This window comes from Heptranchias perlo, chromosome 25, assembly GCF_035084215.1.
Source record: "Heptranchias perlo isolate sHepPer1 chromosome 25, sHepPer1.hap1, whole genome shotgun sequence".
In the NCBI taxonomy this organism is placed as follows: domain Eukaryota; kingdom Metazoa; phylum Chordata; class Chondrichthyes; order Hexanchiformes; family Hexanchidae; genus Heptranchias; species Heptranchias perlo.
In genome coordinates, this window is record NC_090349.1 from 2,677,197 (window position 1) to 2,698,028 (window position 20,832).

At 45.0% G+C, this 20,832-nt stretch overlaps 1 protein-coding gene across 2 annotated transcripts in view; it reads right to left on the bottom strand.

Annotated features, from left to right (window-relative positions):
• smpd4 (sphingomyelin phosphodiesterase 4) overlaps nucleotides 1–20,832 on the bottom strand; it is a 65,503-nt gene that overhangs the window by 25,508 nt on the left and 19,163 nt on the right. The window contains exons 7-11 of one of the 2 annotated variants that reach the window (XM_068005444.1): nucleotides 17,973–18,124; nucleotides 17,153–17,285; nucleotides 15,045–15,116; nucleotides 8,815–8,907; nucleotides 1,461–1,612 (exon numbers count right to left, since the gene is read on the bottom strand). In XM_068005444.1, coding sequence (XP_067861545.1) covers nucleotides 1,461–1,612; nucleotides 8,815–8,907; nucleotides 15,045–15,116; nucleotides 17,153–17,285; nucleotides 17,973–18,124 — 602 coding nt within the window. The remainder of the gene's footprint in view (nucleotides 1–1,460; nucleotides 1,613–8,814; nucleotides 8,908–15,044; nucleotides 15,117–17,152; nucleotides 17,286–17,972; nucleotides 18,125–20,832) is intronic. The other variant, XM_068005445.1, reaches the window with a different exon arrangement.

The following is a 20,832-nucleotide window of genomic DNA, read 5'->3' on the forward strand; positions in this document are numbered from 1 at the left end:
AGCTGACCCTTATCCCCAGTTGTCTGATCCAAGACAGGGTGATGTTAGGGGTGTTACAAGTTGCAACAGTGACCTTGATGGGAGGGAAAAGAGAAGATCAGCTAATGATTGCTAATCAGTGACCCTCAACAGAAAGTGAGCATGTACGGATGCCAGCTGTGGTTGAACAGCCCATGGAAACATACCCAAGGGCCCACTCAGCACTTTCAGGAAAGGGGGCCGGTAGGAAATGGACTAGGAGTTGGCAACTAGATGAGCTGAGGATGCATCAGTCTCCCAGCAGGTACACTGACAGATCGGCACCTTGTGAAGAATGCCAAGCTAGATGTACATGGTACCATGCAGCTAGATCCCTTAATGTGGCCACAGTGAAGTTTTGGCCTTGGAAAACAACAAGGTGAAGCTCTGCTTGTATTATCACGTTTAAAATATTCTATCCAATGCATGGCACCCTTCCAATGCAAGACAGACTTGTATTTATACAGCACCTTCACACATCCCCAGAGCATCTCAAAGCCCTTCACAACATAGGGAAATGTGGCAGCCACAAACAGCAGTGAGACAAATGACCAGGTAATCTGTTTGTTGATGATGTTGTTTGAGGGAGGAATGTTGGGCCAGAACATCGGGAGAACTCCCTGCTCTTCAAACAGCGTCGGGGGAATCTTATGTCCACCTGAATTGGGCCTTGGTTTACTGTCAGCCTAAAGACTGCGCAGCACTCCCTCAGCATGGCACTGAGGTCTCAGCTCAGATTATGTGCTGATGTCCTGGAGTGGGCTTGACTTGGAGATGAGAGTGCTATCACCTGAGTCAAGGGGTGCTAGATGTGTAACCTGGGTGCTGATATCCACACCTCAAACAGGAGAATGTAGAGATGACAGCTGGGAAATTAAACTTTGGCAGAGCTGTGGGAGTGGGGAAAGAGAAGATAACATTATAAAAAGCAACGCTCTGAGGACAGTAGGGGGAGGCAAGGGACTGACACAACCCTTTCAAATCCAGTCCTGGCTGATGAGATGAAGTCTCTAATCTGCTGGGTACAAGGGAAGTGAGTTGGGATGGTCTCAATCACAGCATAAAACAGCTCCAAATTCAGCACTAATTTGGAAATCTCATTCAGAGGCAGTGTAAAGGGAACTTTACTCTATTTAATCTCTGCTGTACCTGACTCAAGTGAAATGAAGCACCCTGGGATGGTCTTGATGTTAAAAGTGCAATATTAATACAAGTTTTTGTTGTTTGACACAGCAGTTTAGAGGGAGTTTTACTCTGTATCTAACCTGTGCTGTACTTGCCCTGGCAGTGTTTGATAGGACAGTGTAGAGGGAGCTTTGCTCTGTATCTAACCCGTATTGTACCTGATCTGGAAGTGATGACGCTGACACTGGCTGCCTGAAATGGCAAGTGCTCCAATGAATCCACCTTAACGAACACAAAATTCACAAAAAAAGGCTAACCTCTTGAATTCCTCCAGTGGGCTGGCGGTGTGAGAATGAGTTGAAGGCGAGGGTAAGGCTTGCTCCTGTTTTATGCTATTGGAGAACCAGTGGAGGTGCTTGACCAGCAGCCTCACCATTAGCACGTGCTCCTCCGTGGGAGTGAAGGGTTCCTATTAAATACAGAACGGCAGGAGGTCAGAAAATACAGAGAGCGCTCGCAGAAACCTGATGCAATGCTACGGACACCCACTGGACTGAGTGAACTACCTGCACACGACACAATTATTGACTGGTCTCACATCTACTCTGCACAGTGGCAATGGTAGTGGTTACAGAATTAAACTAAAATGTACTGAAAGTATAATTACTTTATATCCCCCTTGCACCACTCCACAAGAGCATCTCTAGGGCCACTGACTTTCCTTTCTCCTTGTAGCCTGAGAATTTTCTGTATGGGAAATGGGTTAAACTTGGGTCCTACCAGTCTACCGCATGGCCTGTTCAAGCACCATCCCACCCAAAGCCCAGGGGTCTCCGTTTGAAATAACGTTGTACCACTTGTGTGTAACTGGACCATACAGCCCAGAATCCTTTCCTGGCCTGTGCAGAGTTGATGGATCTCAATGATGGCAATGGGGACACTAGGAATATCAGCACCTCTGGCCTACGGAGGGAAAAAAAATAAAGATTAGCCCAGGTTCCTGCTTCTGATTGTGATGTTGTGACTCCCGTTGGGATAATGTGCATGTGTGGACTTCAAACGAGAACACAACTGGGTCAGTTGAGATTTCCCCAACAAGTTGAATGGCCAACACTCGCTTTCTAGACTTGCATATTACACTTAACCACTCAAAAGCGTCCAGCGAACAATCGGTCAAGTCTGAGCAACATACCAGATGTGCACAACATCTCGACGTAGAGCAATACTGGAGAAACACCCGATAAACGAGGAGAGATTGAGTAGAATGGGCCTATACTCTCTGGAGTTTAGAAGAATGAGAGTTGATCTCATTGAAACATATAAAATTCTGAGGGAGCTTGACAGGGTAGATGCTTAGAGGCTGTTTCCCCTGGCTGGAGAGTCTAGAACTAGGAGGCAGTCTCAGACCTAAATGGCCACCCCTTATCCTGAGATGTGGAGGAATTTCTTCACTCAGAGGGTTGTAAATATTTGGAATTCTGTCTTAAACATATCCACAGCCTTCTGGGATAGAGATCGATAGATTTTTGCACCATAAGGGAATCAAGGGACATGGGGATCAGGCGGGAAAGTGCAGTTGAGGTCAAAGATCAGCCATGATTTGATTGAATAGCGGAGCAGGCTCAAGGATGCTCACATGAGTTACAATCATCTGGGGCAGGGGAAGTCTGATTCCTAACTGCAAAAAAAAAGCAGTCGGTGGCAGAGTGTTGCATTGCTGACTAGGATATACATCTGAGACGTCACAGGGCTGCACTGGCTGATTACTGACAAGGAGCTGCCTGTACCATCAGCTAGGGGAGAAACAGTGAGAATAGTACAAGAGACAACAACAAATAGAATGATAAAGAACTGGCCACACTCCCAAAACATCAAAAGAGAATGCCAAGTGACTCAGGATCACACCATGGGTATTTCGTACTGTCACCTGACCATAACTCATCTTACATTGGACACCAGTTATTTCAGGGCAAGGTGTCTCCCTCCCCTCCCCACCATGATCTGCCCAGGCCTCAATGCTTGCAGTCAACTTCTTAATGGCCTTCTCTGGCCAACCACTAAGAGACAAGGCTGGAGCTTGCTCTGCCATGTTGCATGGCTCTGCTTAGTAACTACCCTCAGCATCAGCACGGACTGGGAATTCAGCCCCCTACACACCACTCCGATTCAGCACTTGAGAGAGATGGTTCGGGTACAGTCTAGGCACATTCCCACGAGGGGGAAAGGTAGGGCAACCAAAGCCAAAGCTCCCTGGATGACAAAAGAGATAGACAGTAAGATGAAGCAGAAAAAGGGGGCCCATGACAGATAATACAAGTGAGAACCAGGTTGAATATAGAAAGTACAGAGGAGAAGTGAAAAATGAAATGAGGGGCAAAGAGTATGAGATTAGACTGGCAGCTAATATAAAAGGGAATCCAAAAGTCTTCGATAGGCAAATAGTGAACAGGTAGTAAGAGGAGGGGTGGGGCCAAAAAGGAGATCTATTCATGGAGGCAGAGGGCATGGCTGAGGTATAAAATGAGTACTGTGAATTTGGCAGCATCTTCTTCCTCAGTAAAGACAGATGCACAGTAAAAGAGGAGGTAGTTGAGATTCTGGATGGGGTGAAAATTGATGAAGATGTGGTACTAAAAAGGCTCGATGTGCTAAAAGTAGATAAGTCATCCGGTCTGGATGGGATGCATCCTAGGTTGCTGAGGGAAGTAAGGGTGGAAAGTGCAGAGGTGCTGGCCATAATCTTCCAATCCTCCTTAGATGCCAGGGTGGTGCCAGAGAACTGGAGAATTGCAAATGTTACACCCTTGTTCAAAAAAGGGTGTAAAGATAAACCCGGCAACTACAGGCCAGTCAGTTTATCTTCTGTGGTGGGGAAGCTTTTAGAAACAATAATCCGGGACAAAATTAACAGTCACTTGGACAAGTGTGGATTAATAAAGGAAAGCCAGCACAGATTTGTTAATGGCAAATCATGTTTAACTAACTTCATTGAGTTTTTTTTGATGAGGTAGCAGAGGGTTGATGAGGGCAATGTGGTTGATGTGTATATGGACTTTCAAAAGGAGTTTGATAAAGTGCCACATAATAGGCTTGTTAGCAAAATTGAAGCCCATGGAATAAAAGGAGCAGTGGCAGCATGGATACAAAATTGGCTAAGTGACAGGAAACAGAGAGCAGTGGTGAACTGTTGTTTAGCGGACTGGAGGGAGGTGTACAGTGGTGTTCCCCAGGGGTCGGTACTAGGACCGCTGCAGATTAATAACTTGGACTTGGGTGTACAGGGCACAACTTCAAAATTTGCAGATAACAAACCTTGGAAGTGTAGTAAACAGTAGTAAACAGTGAAGTAATAGACTTCAAGAGGACATAGACAGCCTGGTGGAACAGCCGGATACATGGCAGATTAAATTTAATGCAGAGAAGTGTGAAGTGATACATTTTGGCAGGAAGAACGAGGAGAGGCAATATAAACTAAATGGTACAATTCTAAAGGGGGCACAGGAACAGAGACACCTGGGGGTATATGTACACAAATCTTTGAAGGTGGCAGGACAGGTTGAGAAAGTGGTTAAAAAGGCATACAGGATCCTAGGCTTTATAAATAGGGGCATAGAGTACAAACGCAAGGAAGTTATGTTGAACCTTTATAAAATACTGGTTCAGCCACAACTGGAGTATCGTGTCTAGTTCTGGGCACTGCACTTTAGAAAGGATGCAGAAAAGATTTACTAGAATGGTTCTGGGGATGAGGGACTTCAGTTACGTGTATAGACTGGAGAAGATGGGGCTGTTCTCCTTAGAGCGGAGAAGGTCGAGAGGAGATTTGATAGAAGTGTTCAAAATCATGAAGGGTTTAGATAATAAATAAAGAGAAACTGTTCCCATTGGCAGAAGGGTCGAGAACCAGAGGACACAGTTTTAAGGTGATTAGCAAAAGAACCAAAGGCGACAAGAGGAAAAACTTATTTTTTTTAAAACACAGTGAGTAGTTATGATCTGGAATGCGCTGCCTGAAAGGGTGGTGGAAGCAGATTCAATAGTGGCTTTCAAAAAGGAATTAGATAAATACTTGAAGGGAAAAAATTTGCAGGGCTACTGGGAACGAGCAAGGGAATGGACTAACTGGATTGCTCTTACAAAGATCCAGCACTGGCTCGATGGGCCCAATGGCTTCCTCTGTGCTGCAACGATACTATGATTCTATTCTATGATTACCCCCACCCCGGCTCCAGCATCCAATACTCACAGCTCAAACCTCAGGTTACGCCTTCAAAAACAAAAATACCAGCGGTTATAATGGAGGTTATGCTAGAACTGTATAAAACACTAGTTAGGCCACAGCTTGATTAATGCGTAGAGGTCTGGTCACCACATTACAGGAAATATGTAATTGAATTAGAGAGGGTACAGAGGAGATTTACGAGGATATTGCCAGGACTGAAGAATTTTAGTTATGAGGAAAGATTGGATAGGCTGGGGTTGTTTACTTTGGAACAGAGGAGGCTGAGGGGTGATTTAATTGAGGTACATAAAATTATGAGGGGCCTAGATAGAGTGGATAGGGAGGACCTATTTCCCTTAGCAGAGAGGTCAAAAACCAGAGGACATAGATTTAAAGTAATTGGTAGAAGGATTAGAGGGGAGCTGAGGAGAAATTCTTTCACCCAGAGGGTGGTGGGGGTCTGGAATTCACTGCCTGTAAGGGTGGTAGAGGCAGAAACCCTCAACTCATTTAAAAAGTACTTGGTTATGCACTTGAAGCGCCGTAACCTACAAGGCTATGGACCAAGAGCTGGAAAGTGGGATTAGGCTGGATGGCTCTTTTTCGGCTGGCACAGACACGATGGGCTGAATGGCCTCCTTCTGTGCTGTAAATTTTTATGATTCTATGTCAAGCTGTGTTGTGGCAGAAACCTGACCTCATCTAGACCAGCTGTTAAGCCCCAGATAAGACTACCCTCGGCAACTACTGCTGTTCCGAGTGTTACCCGGTGTGAGGAGCAGAGACAAACCCTTTCCACAAGGTCACCATTTCGATCTTACCTCAAGCAAGAAATTCTCGTGTGAAACCACCACAAATCCACCCCCCACCTCAAAAATTAAAAAAAAAATCAGAAGAGACATGGAACTGACATGAAAACATGTAGAGCCCAGGATTTCTCTTGGATGGATGAGGGACATCCGCACAGCATTCAAATAGAATGTTAGACTCCCACTAAATACCGTTCCCATTGAACGGGACTTATGATCTTTAATGTACAAAAGCAGTGATACATTTAGGCAAAAGCTTCCTTCTGGCACTAACAAGTCACTGCCTACAAAAGGCAGCCTTTGACATCCTTCCCATCTCGAGCTAAGATGATGCATCATGCAGGTGTACACGATGCAGGCTGTACACTGACATCTCCCAACAGGAGCAGGGAGGGAACGGACGGGAGCAGCAAAATTAAAACAAATGATTCTCCCCCTAAATTTTCAAGATATTCCTTTTCTTATAAACAACCCATGACCAACATCATCCAAGAAAAATGCTGGGTTAAAACATCCATATCTGTAAAAGCAGACTGCCAACACACTACAAACAGAGCCACATGGTAAATGGAAAATTAACCCAAGGCAATGTGCAAATAAAACCTGAACAAAATAACATTACATAAACCTTGCAACAGAATTCTGGTCAGAAGCAGTCATTAATCCTCGATTGCTTAACGCCAAATAGATAGAAACAAAGGAAGTCTCAAGGTTGGGTGAGGCCTGCCTGCAGTCCCAGTTGCAGCCAATGAAGTTTCTCTTCAAGGTACTTGTCCAATTTTACCTTGAAGAAACCCAAGCTATGATCCCTTACAAGCTCCTACCGTCAACTATTCCAAAACCAGACACCCCCTCCGGAATGTTTCTTGATTGCAGCTTGAATCTAACTCTTCTCAGGTTAAATTTGAGCCCCCCCCCCCCAACCACTATTCTGCTGTTTTGTGTCAATACAAACAGCCCAGCCTGATCATCAATTTGAAAGCCTCAATCATATTCCCCTCAGCCTTCTCTCCATGAGTCTATCCTCAGGGTTTTTTTCTGCAGACTCATCATTTAGTAGCCCTGATCAGCTACACCCTTTCTGTAGTGTTAGTTCCAGAACTGCAAACACTCTAGGTGTGACCCAAGAAAGAATTAGCATTGATTTAGCACCTTTCACAACTTCAGGACATCCCAACAGCCAATTAAGTACTTTTGAAGTAATGTTGTAATGCTGTTGTAATGTAGAAAACGCAGCAGTTAATTTGCGCACAGCAAGATATTGACCAGATTACCTGCTCTGGTCAGGACACAGAGGAGAACTCCCCTGCTCTTTTTCGAATGGTGCCATGGGATCTTTTACGTCCACCCGAGGGGGCAGACTGGGCCTCAGTTTAATGTCTTATCTGAAAGACGGCACCTCTGACAATGCAGTGCTCCCTCAGTACTGCACTGGAGTGTCAGCCTAGATTGTGTCCAAGTCTCTGGAGTGGGACTGGAACCCACAACCTTCTGACTCAGAGGCAAGTGTGTTATCCACTGAGACAAGGCTGACTATGCTCTACATAACTGCAGGAATACTGCCGTTGATCTACATTTTATTCCTTTTTAAGGCAAACCAACATTGGCTTAATTTGAGGGATCAATCTATTATGATACTCAGATCCCATTCTTGATCTGTCTTGGTCAGTATTTTCCTTCATAATAATTACCCCCTCCAATCATCCAACCCTATCCAATTTTTTAACAATGATTCCACTCTATATTCAACATTTCTTCAGGTCACAGCCCATAGTGCTCAGTCTCTAGTCCTCTCTGTGCAACAGCTGAATCATTACATCTCGATCTCTTCTGTGCCCCTCATCGGGGCAACAAAATGTATTTCAATTCTGCAGGTGAGCATTTTCTAATGTCCCTCATGTGTGACCAACACCTATCGCCTTAGTCTTGGTAGCACTGCCTTTAATACTTCACTGATTGAATCTTGGGGACCTGTGAGTTCTCATTCTCCTTCACCCCCACGAGAGAAAAGAGAGAGAGAGAAAAAAAAAAGAGAAACACTAGGACAGCATCCCAGATATTGGAGCCATGATCGAGTTTTCGACTGTAGAGAGCCAGTGGTTGTTAAGGGGAAAAATGTTGGGCACCAATGAAGAAACCACGCTATTTGGAAGCAGCTTTATCAATGGGGGAAAATCTACTTGAGACCAGAGGGGACAGTGAGGTCAAGAAAGTGAATTAATTATTAAAAGAGTGATATTCAGCAGTGGCTTTTCCAATATATAGATTTTTCTTGCACTAGTCTTCAGTCTCCAGTGCTGCAGTGGGACCATTTTGCGCTGTGTCACAGATTGAACCAAAGTGGCAGCCTGTTTAACTGGCACCACACTGTTGCCTTGTTTCCCATATATACACACAAGGCCCAAACATTGGCAACCCCTCTGACCTGTATATACAGTTATCCGCTTCACAAGTGTGTCCGCCCTCTCAGTTAAGAGTCCTATCACAGGGCAACTAGTTTTCCTAAATCATGCAGAAAATTTAAATCTCTGGCCCCAGAACCATCGCCGATTGACATTATCCAGTTACCACACATTCTGAGTTTTACCATGTGGCTCACAAGAGTAAAACGAGACACCAAAAATGAAAATATAAAGGTACTTGGTAGGTGTGGAAGGTGCCGTGGCCAGGCATTGGCGATGCAGTGCTGTACTGAGTACTGCAGATACCGAGGCGGTACTGGAGCACCTCCAACTGAGGGTTAGCATCCGAGAACAAGACACAACACATAGGGGGAAAGCATTAATCCAGAAAGAGAGAGAGAGAAGAAATATTACAAACACAGCAAATCCACTTTTAAACATTCATCAGTAGCCATGTTCAATATACACAGAAGTGTACAGATTTAACCCCTGCACTGCCAAACAACAGCTTCTAAAAGAAAGTTTAGTGAAGCTGTGTCACAAAAGCACCGTTAAAATAGAGCTCACCAAATTAAAAATCTAAATAATTTATACATCTTTACAGCCACTGAATCACACAGTGGAATGGTTTGGAGAAATCGCTGATGGTATCAGGAGCCAGCTGATTCAAGGCCACTGGTACCATACACAGCTCTATTGCAAATCACTGCATTGACACAGGCTTCAAAGTGACTTGAAGATCCTCAGCTTACTTCATTTTGACTCAAAACAGAGGTAAAAATAATTACTGCTCTGAGGCTGACGATTCCATTCTATGTGGAAGAAGCAAAGACAAGGGGTTTCAGTGCTGGGGAACACACCACTACTAGCTCAGGCACCGATCAGCATCAAGCACTCCCAACAAAGGTTCATCTGCATATCAAACACTCCCAGGGCAGGAACAGCACAGGTTAGATTCAGAGTAAACCACCTTCTACACTACCCCAGCAAATGCTTAGATTCAGACTGTGCACAGATACAAACGTTAAACATTTAATGACTGCAGGCATCTGTTTCAATTTGATCAGAGGCTCGACAGTGGGGTCCACAGGAGGCCCACCAACCAGAACCAGGACCTCAGTGCACAGCAAGACAGGGCCATTTGTAAATGAATCATGTGGCTCAAGCCTATACAAAACTGTGTTTATTGAGTACACTTCAGATTTTTAGCGAGGAACATCTTTTAGTGATAAACTTAAAAATAAAGTACAACCTTGAGGCACTCCAGGATTTTTAAAAAATAATACACATGCTGGGACTAGATGCTGCTTTGGGCTTGACATTGGCTTTTCACCTCGGAGACCTGGGTTCAAAACCAGCCCAGATATTTTCCTATCTGTTGGCTGCAAGGGGTCCTATGTGAAATGAGTTTGGTCAGGGAACTTTACTCTGTTGTACTGGACCTGAGAGTGTTTGATGGGACAGTGTAGAGGGAGCTTTACTCTGTACTTAACCCATGTTGTATCTGCCCTGGGAGATACTGATGAGACAGTACAGAGAGTGCTTTACTCTGTATCTAACCTGTGCTGTACCTGTCTTGGGAGTGTTTGATACTGTCAAAGGATGCCTTAAAATAGAAAGTGTTCCATTCCCCAGCACAAACATCCCTCACCTTGAGGAGCCCAAAGGGAAACATTCTAAAGAATTACTCTGAATAGTCTCTAGCTTTCAATATTCAGAAGCTGGAACAGATGCTTTTGGGAATTGTGTGTCAGCACTGAGTATTTGATGGCAGTTAAGGGGATAAACCATTTCTGGCTACAAATATTTAACAATGAGACAGTACACTGCAAGAATGTGATCAATTTACCATCAATTCTTAAATATACATGCTTAGTCAATGTACCATTACCAAAATCACAGAGGCTGTGCAGGAGTAATCAGAAGAGCAAGCAGCTCGGTGCAGTGTTGTCACTGGGATGTCAGTGTATAGCACTAGGTATGTGAAATTTTCAGTGGCCAGTTGAACTGAAAACACTCAGCAGTACAGTTATACATTGTCTTTCCAAACTTGCATTGTGTTTGAGGAGAACATTGAGTGGTTTGTCAATGAGTGAGACTCTGGTGCAATTCCAAACCCCCACAGCGCATTGGTATATGGGTTAGATATGAGAAGCTCCCCTCACACTATGTACATTTTTTTAACAAAGTTAAATATACCTAGTCACAACACTGCAGTAGGTTATATTACGTTAACCCTTTGGAGTACTGAAGGACGCTCAGCTTTTGAAATGCAGACCTCATTTTCTCCCCATATGTGCAAAACTAAATATTTGAACATTTTATTGCTCAGTAATTAGTGCACCAATGTGCTCTGAAGCAGAACAGCAGGATTCCGCTTAACGCAGAGCCCCCAAGGTGCCATTTTAACCTTTTGGTCAGGAGAGGTTGAGAGTTGGAAACAACAAATACAATTTGGATGAGCCGCAGTGACCAACCCTCGCCATCTTCATAAAACGATGGCAACATTTAACTTAAACAATAATCTGCTTCTGCTCAACGCTGAGGTGGGATCCTCATCCTCAAAAGGGTTAACACAGGTTAGTTGGTCTAATAAAGTGAATACCTGTGGCCCTGGCTTGCAATGCCACGATTGCACAAGACAGTCAGAATCAGAGCAGAGACGATGAAGGTGATGAGGAGGAAGAAAAAATAAAAATAATGTAGAGGCATAACGCACATGCACCCAAAGCATCAACATGACATGCAGGGCTGAAGCAGAGCTCTAAAGTGTGGCCGAACCACCCGCTCACCTCAGATTCAGAAACTCCACCCGATACTATGGCTACACTGGGAGTCACAGGACAGCACAAGAGTGTTATTGGGAGCTCTGCTCCACAAACTGAAGCAGCAAAGATTTTAAAAAAGGAACCAATCTAGCCCAGTGTTACTGACTTTTTGTTAAAGAGCTATAATCCCAACCAATGTCTCTGCTTAAGGGCAGCTGCGAGAATGGTTCATAGGCCTGCACCAAGGAGCAACAGGGTGAGGGATTGTACCTGCGATTCCCACACAGCGTGCTCCTAAAATCACGATGCCGTCAGCAATCGGCAAGTGGAGGCCAGGTGTGTACAGGGCCGACAGTTCTACTTTAAGGGGGCTCTTTCATGCACTCTGCAGAAGCTGCAATAACTGCCTGCTGCTAGAGAGCAGAAAATGGAGAAAATCCGAAATCAGTCAACAAATCCAACTAGGGTGGCTGTTGATGGCTCCCAGAGACACACAAAGCAGGATGGCTGCCAAGGTGAAGGGAGTGAGGCCACAGACTGTAGTAAAAGCAACACTGATTTATGTCATCAGTACAAGGGACTAGCAGTCTGGTACAGTCACCTAACCTGATACAAAAAACTGTTACTAATTGCTAAATTCATCAGGTTGTGGAAGCAGATTTCAAAGTGTGCACTTGAGACTACTGCCAGTGAAACAGTGACTTTAGAAGCACAACAGGATCCACACCTCACTTCCCACATTGTACTTGATCTGCCCGCACAATGTACTTGCCCCACCTGCAACACTGTCCAAATTTCTATGTTGTATAAATGAGTTTTTCATATTCACACGCTTACAGGAATCAAACACTTTCTCCACTCTGGGAGTTACTCATTGCCAGCATGGAGCACTTCCACATTAGATACAGCAGGGGGTTAGATGCAAGGCAAGGCTCCCTCTAGACTGTGCTGTAACCCTAACTTCAGGGGAGTGAGCCCTAATGCACCAGGGTGACATTTTTCCCATCGCTTTCAGCCTCTCTGAGGTTGCCAAATTATAGGCAGTTTTTTGCTGTTAGCCCATGCATACTGATATCTGAACTGAGGCAAATAAAACCCCTAGTAAGTCTGAGCTGGATGCAAATTCAGGGCCCAGGGTGAAAGGACAGTGTTTAACTTGTATCATCCCCTCCCTAGTCTTCCCAGAGAGATGCTTAATATAGGAATCAGTGATGGACACTGCTGACATAATGCAGGTTAGCAAACTGGTTATAGAACTCAACAAACTTGGCTCCTGCTCACTTCTGTCGAGTGGATCATTTTGAATAGCTTTCCGATTTCTGGCATTTGTTCTCCCGAAATGGGTTCTGAAGGGACACAAACTCTATGAAATTGCTGCTCAAGTTATGAGCCAGACTGGGTTTACATTTGAGGAAGAATTGTGATCCTAAGATGAACAGTTTCCTGCAGCTGAACCAGAATGAACACTTTAAAAAAAGACACACAGGCAAAGAGGTTAAACAGGCAGCCTGGAATAAGGCTCTGTTAATACAGCTAGTAGCTGACTGCTGTCCCCCTAACCCTTCCCCCATCTCTGTAGAAGCCACTCTCAACAGTTTGACCTAGACTAAAGCCACAGCCTACTTTCCCAAGGGGAATGTCACTAAACCAATGAACCTATTCCAGGTCTGATTGAACCTACTTAGTACAAGGCCTTCCTTTGCACTGCTTCAAGCAGAGAGCTGGCTAAAGACCGCAGGCAGCCAAGGGTTACAAATATCACTGCCTTTCTTTTATGGCTACTGGGCCACCTCATCAGCTTCTTCCAATTTAACGTTAGCTCTCGAGATGTTATATCTGCAACATTACTCATTTTGGGGGGGGAGGCGGGGCAGGGTAATCAGCTAGGCACCCATTTCATTGCGAAGAATGGAGTACTTCCCATTTTGCCACCAGTGTCAGCATTAAACACTTTCAGGTCAGCTGTATCAAGGCTAGATGCTAAGCAAAGCACTCTTTATACTGTCAGAAGAACATTCCGCTCTGCTGTGAATGATTTTTTCCTTATCAGCCACGCCGTGGTCACCAATGAGATTGCCAATTCTATTACCAGTTAGGGATGTCTTTGTGCAATAGGCCCACAGGGGCTTCCCAAACTCCAGTGCAATTTCATCCTTCTTTCTTATCTGGATTTGAACCCAGGTGCCAGAGGTGAAAGGCCAGCGTCTAATCTACTCCGCCTCCACAGTCCTCTGCCTGCTTTTCTTCTCCCCACTCCTAGTCTGCTTGATTCAACAGCTAAGACCAAAGCAGGTGGCCTGCTCCCAGTGCTCATCTTGAACCAGTTACTGTAAAGTGTGCAAGAACCTGATTCTCTCAGGTCTTCCTGTGGGAAGCACCAGGTCTCTGTACCCCAGCGATTCTACTGAGGTTAACGAGCTCTTCCCATTAGCTGGGGGTGGGGTACATAGATTAAATATGACCACGGGTGTTACCATTCTATAACACTCTGTTGGCATGTAGCCAGACCATTCACTATTTCTGTCACTTCCTAGTTTAGAACTTGTTGAACCTCATAGGGGGAACTAAGCTGATACATGGGATTAGGCAGTTTAGCTGTCAGGAGAGAAGATCGTGAGAAGGGAAGGCTTATGGGGGATCTAATCTAAGTGTTCAAGTGGCTGAAAGTGCAAACAAACTGAATTCTAGTAATGTTTTAGATGGTGACAGTCTACAAATTCTCAAGTCCAGAAGAGGGCTTTACACAGAAGTGGTGGATGTGTGGAATCGACTGCCTAGTAAGGTGATCACATTGGTAAATTTAAGAGGGAGCTGGATGATACTCAGCCAGAGAGTACAAGGGATAGAGCAATATCTGTTATCTCACTGACGTTGGGACCAACCTGATGGACCTAACCAGAAACGAGTGTTATGGTTCATTCCTACGCTCCTATGCCAAGTTGTGGAATGTAGCTAACCGGCAGAGTGTGAGGACACACAGTAAGTATCGTGCAGTTCTGCCATTCCAAAATGCTTCTTGCATTCTTATAGAAGCATAAAAGCACCAACAGAAAAACCTGTTTTGCCATAAATGCCAGGTCCCCTCAGGAGCTACTTACTGGCGTGCTGAGGGGAGAATCAGGCCCCAGTCAGATCAAACCAGTTACACAGCACAGATTGAGGGAATCACAGCCAGGACTCCAACATCCTGCCATTCTGACATTACACCCTGGAGCACAAGACCTGCAGAGTTATTGTACCATCTCTACGGTTAAAACTATCTCTTTGGATTGGGTGAAATCGACATCAGGTTTGCCCTGTACATAAGGGTGCCCGTGACATTTAGTGACACAAAATGGTGCTGCAACTGCTTGGCTGAATCTTTCCACATGTGGCCTCATACTGGTAAATTGAAATTCTACATTAAACCAAACATGAAACCTCTTCTCCTCTCCCATTCTCCCAATGTTCAGTCATTATAAAATAAATGGGACACCCCTTTAGAGCCCGAAACACAAATTTGTTTCAAAAGATCAGCAGAGAAGCAGAATAAAAATCAGGTGCTTGCAGGTTAAATCCAGATCAGTAAACTGGTTTTAACTCCACAACTGTAGCCCACTGGAGCCTGCAGAGTGCGTCAGAGACAAGTGGCAAAGCAGTTAGCCAAATCAATACCCATCAAAAAGCAAAGAGCGAGAACTAAATAATTAAGCACACATACCTTGACATGGGGAGACTGCATTTTTTGATACAATTCCAGTGAATAATGGTGAAGCCACATTTCAACAAAAATCTGCCAATGATCATACAGAAAGTCAAAGACAAGAAAAGGTCATTCAGACCACCCCTCCTGTACCAATTTTCCCATTGAAGCCCATCCCTCCAGTATCCTAACTCTCCCATCCAAGCCCATCCCTCCAGTATCCTAACTCTCCCATCCAAGCCCATCCCTCCAGTATCCTAACTCTCCCATCCAAGCCCATCCCTCCAGTATCCTAACTCTCCCATCCAAGCCCATCCCTCCAGTATCCTAACTCTCCCATCCAAGTGCATTTTAAAAGACCTCCATATTTTTGCCTCGACTAACCCATCTGGCAGGTTATTCTAAACATTTCTCACTCTTCCTAATATATCGGTTTTAAATTGACTTTTCACCAATTTGAATAAAAGCCTCTGGCCCTACTTTTCTAGCATATTTGAGAATGTTCTACTAAACAAGGCTCTGTAATGGTGCATGGCACAGGATGTGACCAACTCCATCTCATACAAATGGCCAATAACTTCTGCCCATTACTCTCCTGAAGGTGGTGACTCTCGTTGGGGTACAGTTCCACCCATATCTTGCTGAGTCTGAACCTGTTCACACCCATTTAAATGCACATATACCTTTCCTAGAGCTGTGGGATAGGAACAAGGATTTCCCTGCTCTATATGGCTCAGCATCACATCATGTATTTATCCACTAAGAATCAGGGGAGCTCAGGCCAAAAGTAATTCTTTTGACCACTCACTTTCACATTGCTGAAATTCATCACAATACACAGTAATGATACAGTATAGGGTAAGAATCCCACGTGAAATACAGCCCAGCCAAAAAACTACTCCAGTCAGCACCACGACTACAAGCTCACCTGTCCAGGTCAGAGATGACCAAGGACATGTGGTCTGGACAATCAGACAAAGAAGGCTTTTTCCACCAACACTGGGACCTGGGTTCAAATCCAGCCCAGGCCGCCAGGATGAAAGGCTCCTCTACGGGCTGGCTGGAAGAGGTCGCTGTGTAATGGCTTTGGCCGGTCTCAATCCAGCTGCCAGTGGGCACCTAATGATTGCACAGCACAGGACAGCTCCTAATGCTGCACTAATTTGTTAATCTCAGGAGCGGCTTCAGAATAGGTGATGGGAAAGCAAACAATGTCACTCTGGCACAGAAGGGGCGGTCTTCAACGATTGGGGCAGAAGACAGAGAAGTTTACTCTTAACTAATCAACACCATACATTTATATAGCACCTTTAACTTAGAAAAACGTCCCATGGCACTTCACAGAGGGATGATCAGACTAAAATGAATACCGAGACAAAGGAGATATTAGGAGGAGGTGACCAAAAGCTTGGCCAAAGAGGTGGGTTTTAAGGATGGTCTTAAAAGGAGGAGAGGGAATTGGAGAGGTTCAGGGAGTGCCAGTGTGGAGCTTAGACAGTTGTAGGCACAGCCGCTAATGGTGGAGCATGGGGAGGGTGGTGTACAAGAGGCCAAAGTCAGAGGAACAGAGAGTTTGGGGAGTGGGGTGGGGGGAGGGGGAAAGAAGAGAGGTTTTAGGGCTGGAGAAGATTACAGAGATAGGAAGGGGCAAGGCCATGAAGGGATTTAAACACAAAGATGAGAATTTTAAATTTGAGGCATTGCTGAACTGGGAGCCAATGTAGAGGGGGTGATGAGTGAATGGGACATGGTGAGATAGGATATGGGCAACAGAATTTTTGATGAGCTTAAGTGTATGGAGGGTGGAGGAAAGGAGGCTGGCCAGGAGAGCACTGGAATAGTTGAGCCATGAAGTGACAACAGCATGGATGAGTGCTTCATAGGCAGAGAGGTGCTATGATGGTGGAAGTAGACAGACTTTGTGATAGAGGGAATCTGGGGTCAGAAGCTCAGCTCAGGGTCCAATAATACCAAACCCTATAGTTGATTTGCAAATGCTTGATGCAGACTCTGGTTGTAAATAAAATGAAAACTCTTCCCTGTCCTGGCAGTCTGATCGGGACAGAAATACAAATAGAGAAACAAACTATTCCAGCAACAGCCACAAACTCTAAATTCACATTTACCTGAAGCAATGTTTCTGATCTCCAGATTTCCTGTGCAGCGGGGTCTGTATTCACTGAGGGCTGATGGGATATATGGCGCTTCAGTAGGCTAGTGTGGGGCCCACCATAGGAAGTGAATGGCACACTCTGAGCTCTGTTGGGAGTCAAAATACAAGTAGAATTGGAAAGTGAGTTATATACAGACATTTTCTGTATTAAAGGAATAAAAACAAAAAATTCTACAAACACACAGCATATGGAAAATAAAGACAGGTTAATATTTCAGTTGGGACCCTGGTGCAGGCGGGTCACAGGATGGCTGGTGCGGGAAATGGAAAATCACTGCGCTGCAATACAAGACTAACCCCTCCACCCCACCGACGTTAATGACCATCTCTACTGATGTTAATCCAGCTCCCTCACACTGTCACTCAGTAACTCCTTCTCCCAGCACCCTGGCTGAAAGACTGCATTTCTACTGATGTTAATCCAGCTAACTTCTCAGCAACTGCTCCAACCAAAGCCTCCTCAATAACATCAGCACTCAGTGGTACTATGTAAGTATCACCCTCCCAATATACCGAGGGGAACCGACACACCAAGTGACAGACGGAAACTGAATAAAGAAAAAAGTGGTTAGTATTATTTTTGTAACTATCAGTTTGATAACAGGGATGCCGGCATCAATATAAACACTTTGCGCAGTGCACAAGTGACCCTGTGACAAAGCATGGCCTTGAGTTACTGAGGCAACAAATCAATAGACCAGCAATCTCAGCACACCTGCCCCAGAAATACCCAGTACAATTACAGGAAGTCAGAGGGGCTCGAGCAGACATACCTCGGTGTTGGTGGCGAGACAGCACCACACGCATTCAAGAACGGTGAGGGTGGCACGTTCCCCTCTGTTGGAAGGAAGTATTTCAGGTACCTATCCACGACGACAAAATAGGCACTGTCCGAGGCGCTGAAGAGCTGCCCTAGCGAGCAATTCTGTAACAGGAGTTGAGAGCACTATAGAGAGCTGCAGGGAAGTAACACAGGAGCCCAGCCTTTTGCAGACTGTGTGAAGCATTCTCATGGGCTCCACCCAGCCCATTTAATCTCCTGAACAACAGTTCAATAAAGCATGTGTTCCCCACCCCTCCCAAAAAGGTAAATGCAGCAAAACCGATGAAGCTTCATTCTTGTGGTCTATGATTGCATTAGCACCCCTCACTCCCAAATATCCATTACTATCAATGAAATGAGTGCAACTAAAGACAAACAGTGCCATCAGCTGATTTACATAGGACAGCTGGTGTGGGAAACAGAAAAAATGTCACTGATGCAGTAGGATAATGAAGAGGGGCTGAGCATTATTCAGAGTGGAGGAGGGAAAATATACAATAAGATGGAACAAAATACTGCGTTATGTGGCATAATATGATAGCTTTAGAGTCTGCTGAATATATTCAGCTTAGTCATTCATGCTGAAGTAAAAAAGGGGCAGAGGGAGAGAAGAGTAAATAGTGCACAACTAATGTCAAACCACAAAGTAACATAGGACAGGAGCATTTGGGCCGTGTTTTTGTGGAGCACCGAGGTGTGCAACAGGAAGCTTTTGGGGGTGGGGACGCAGAGATAAAGTTTGCATGTTCCCATTAATTTGCACATATCTCCAGCTGTAGACACTAACAGACCTTGCTGTTCTAATTTGGGATTTACCCACCAATGAGGCATCAGCGGGAGTGAGGTTTGGCTCAGCAGTAGCATTCCTGCCTGAGTTGGAAGGTTATGGGTTCGAGCCCCACTCCAGACAGCCCTGGCGAGCAGGAGAGTGGAGCGCCAGCCTCTGAATACTGGGTTGACATCCAGCGGGGTACTCATGTCCGATGGGAGGGGTGACCCCCACCCCCAAATCGCATTGAGTCGATTCTCCATGTAGGGAGTTTTGGGTCAGGCTAATGACCTGTTCGCGTAAAAACGCCTTTGTTATAGAAACAACCCATAACACGATCTGCTTTACACCCAGCGGTGGAAGAGAAAAGGAGGCAACAGCACTAAATAATAACGAATAGGGATTAAAGGTAGTTACTCAGACTGGCAAAAGGTGGGAAATGGTGTTCCACAGGGATCGTGCTGGGATCACTGCTGTTCACAATTTACATAAATGATTTGGACTCGGGAATCGGAAGTATAATATTAAAATTTGCAGATGACACCAAATTGGGGGTATAGTTAATACTGACGAAGACGGCGACAAAATACAAGACGACATTAATAAACTTCCAGAATGGGTGTGTAAATGGCAATTGAGTTTCAATGTAGATAAGTACGAGATGGTGTATTTTGGTTGGAGGAATAAGGAGGCCACCTACTTGAAAAATAATAATGGGGTACAGGTGCAAAAGGATCTAGGGGTACAGATTCACAACATTAAAAGCAACAATGCAGGTTAAAAAGGCCATAAAATGTGCAAACAAATCACTAGGGCTAATTTCTAGTGGAAAAGAATTCAAAAGCAGAGAGTTTTATTAAACTTATATAGAACCTTGGTTAGACCACACTTCTGTGCACCGTTCTGGTCTCCATATTACAAAAAGGATATAGAAGCACTGGAGAAAGTACAAAAAAAATTTTACCAGGACTGAGAGGGTACAACTATCAGGAAAGAATGAACAAATTGGGGCTCTTTTCTCTGGAAAAAAGACAGAGATGACCTGATAGAGGTTTTTAAAATTATGAAGGGATTTGATAGGCTAGACATAGAGAAGATGCTTCTACTTGTGAGGAATCTAAAACTAGGGGCCATAAATACAAGATAGTCACTAATGAATCCAATGAGGAGTTCAGGAGAAACTTCTTTACTCAGTGGTGAGAAAGTGGAATTCGCTACCATAATGGAGTGATTGAGGCGATTAGCATAGGTGCATTTAAGGGGAAGCTAGATAAGTACATGAGTCCGGCAGTGCATACAGGGAAGCGGAGAGATTCGTGGACAGCACGTTTCAGGAGGTGATTACCCCACAGCTACAGGGAGTGGGTGATGACACCTTGGGAGAGAACAGTCAGGAGCAAATCCATGACACCGTGGGAGACTTGGCTGTACAGGGGGGCACAAGTGTTGGTGAAAGTTGTTATCGGGGATTTGATAGTCAGGGGGACAGACAGGCATTTCTGCAGCTGCAGATGAGAGTCCCAAATGGTGTGTTGCCTCCCTGGTGCCAGGGTTAAGGATATCACTGAATGGGTGATGGACATTCTGCAAGGGGAAGGGGAACAGCCAGAAGTCGTGGCCCATGTTGGAACCAATGACATAGGTAGGAAAAGGGTTGAGGTCTTTCAGACAGAATTTTTAGGAGCTAGGAAAAAGATTAAAGAATAGGACCTCAAAAGGTGGTAATCTCTGGATTACTCCCAGTGCCATGTGCTAGTGAGTACAGAAACAGAAAGGTAGTGCAGGTTAATGGGTGGCTGGAGAAGTGGTGCAGGAGGGAGGGTTTCAGATTCCTGGGGTATTGGGACCATTTCTGGGGCAGGAGGGACTTGTACAAGCCAGAGGGGTTGCACCTGAACAGAGCAGGGACAAATGTCCTTGCGGGGAGGTTAACTCGTGCTGTGGGGGAGGGTTTAAACTAATTTGACAGGGAGAGGGGAACCAAGACGTAGCAGCAGAGAGGAAAGATAAGGTGCACAGAAAACCATCAGAGACAAATAGC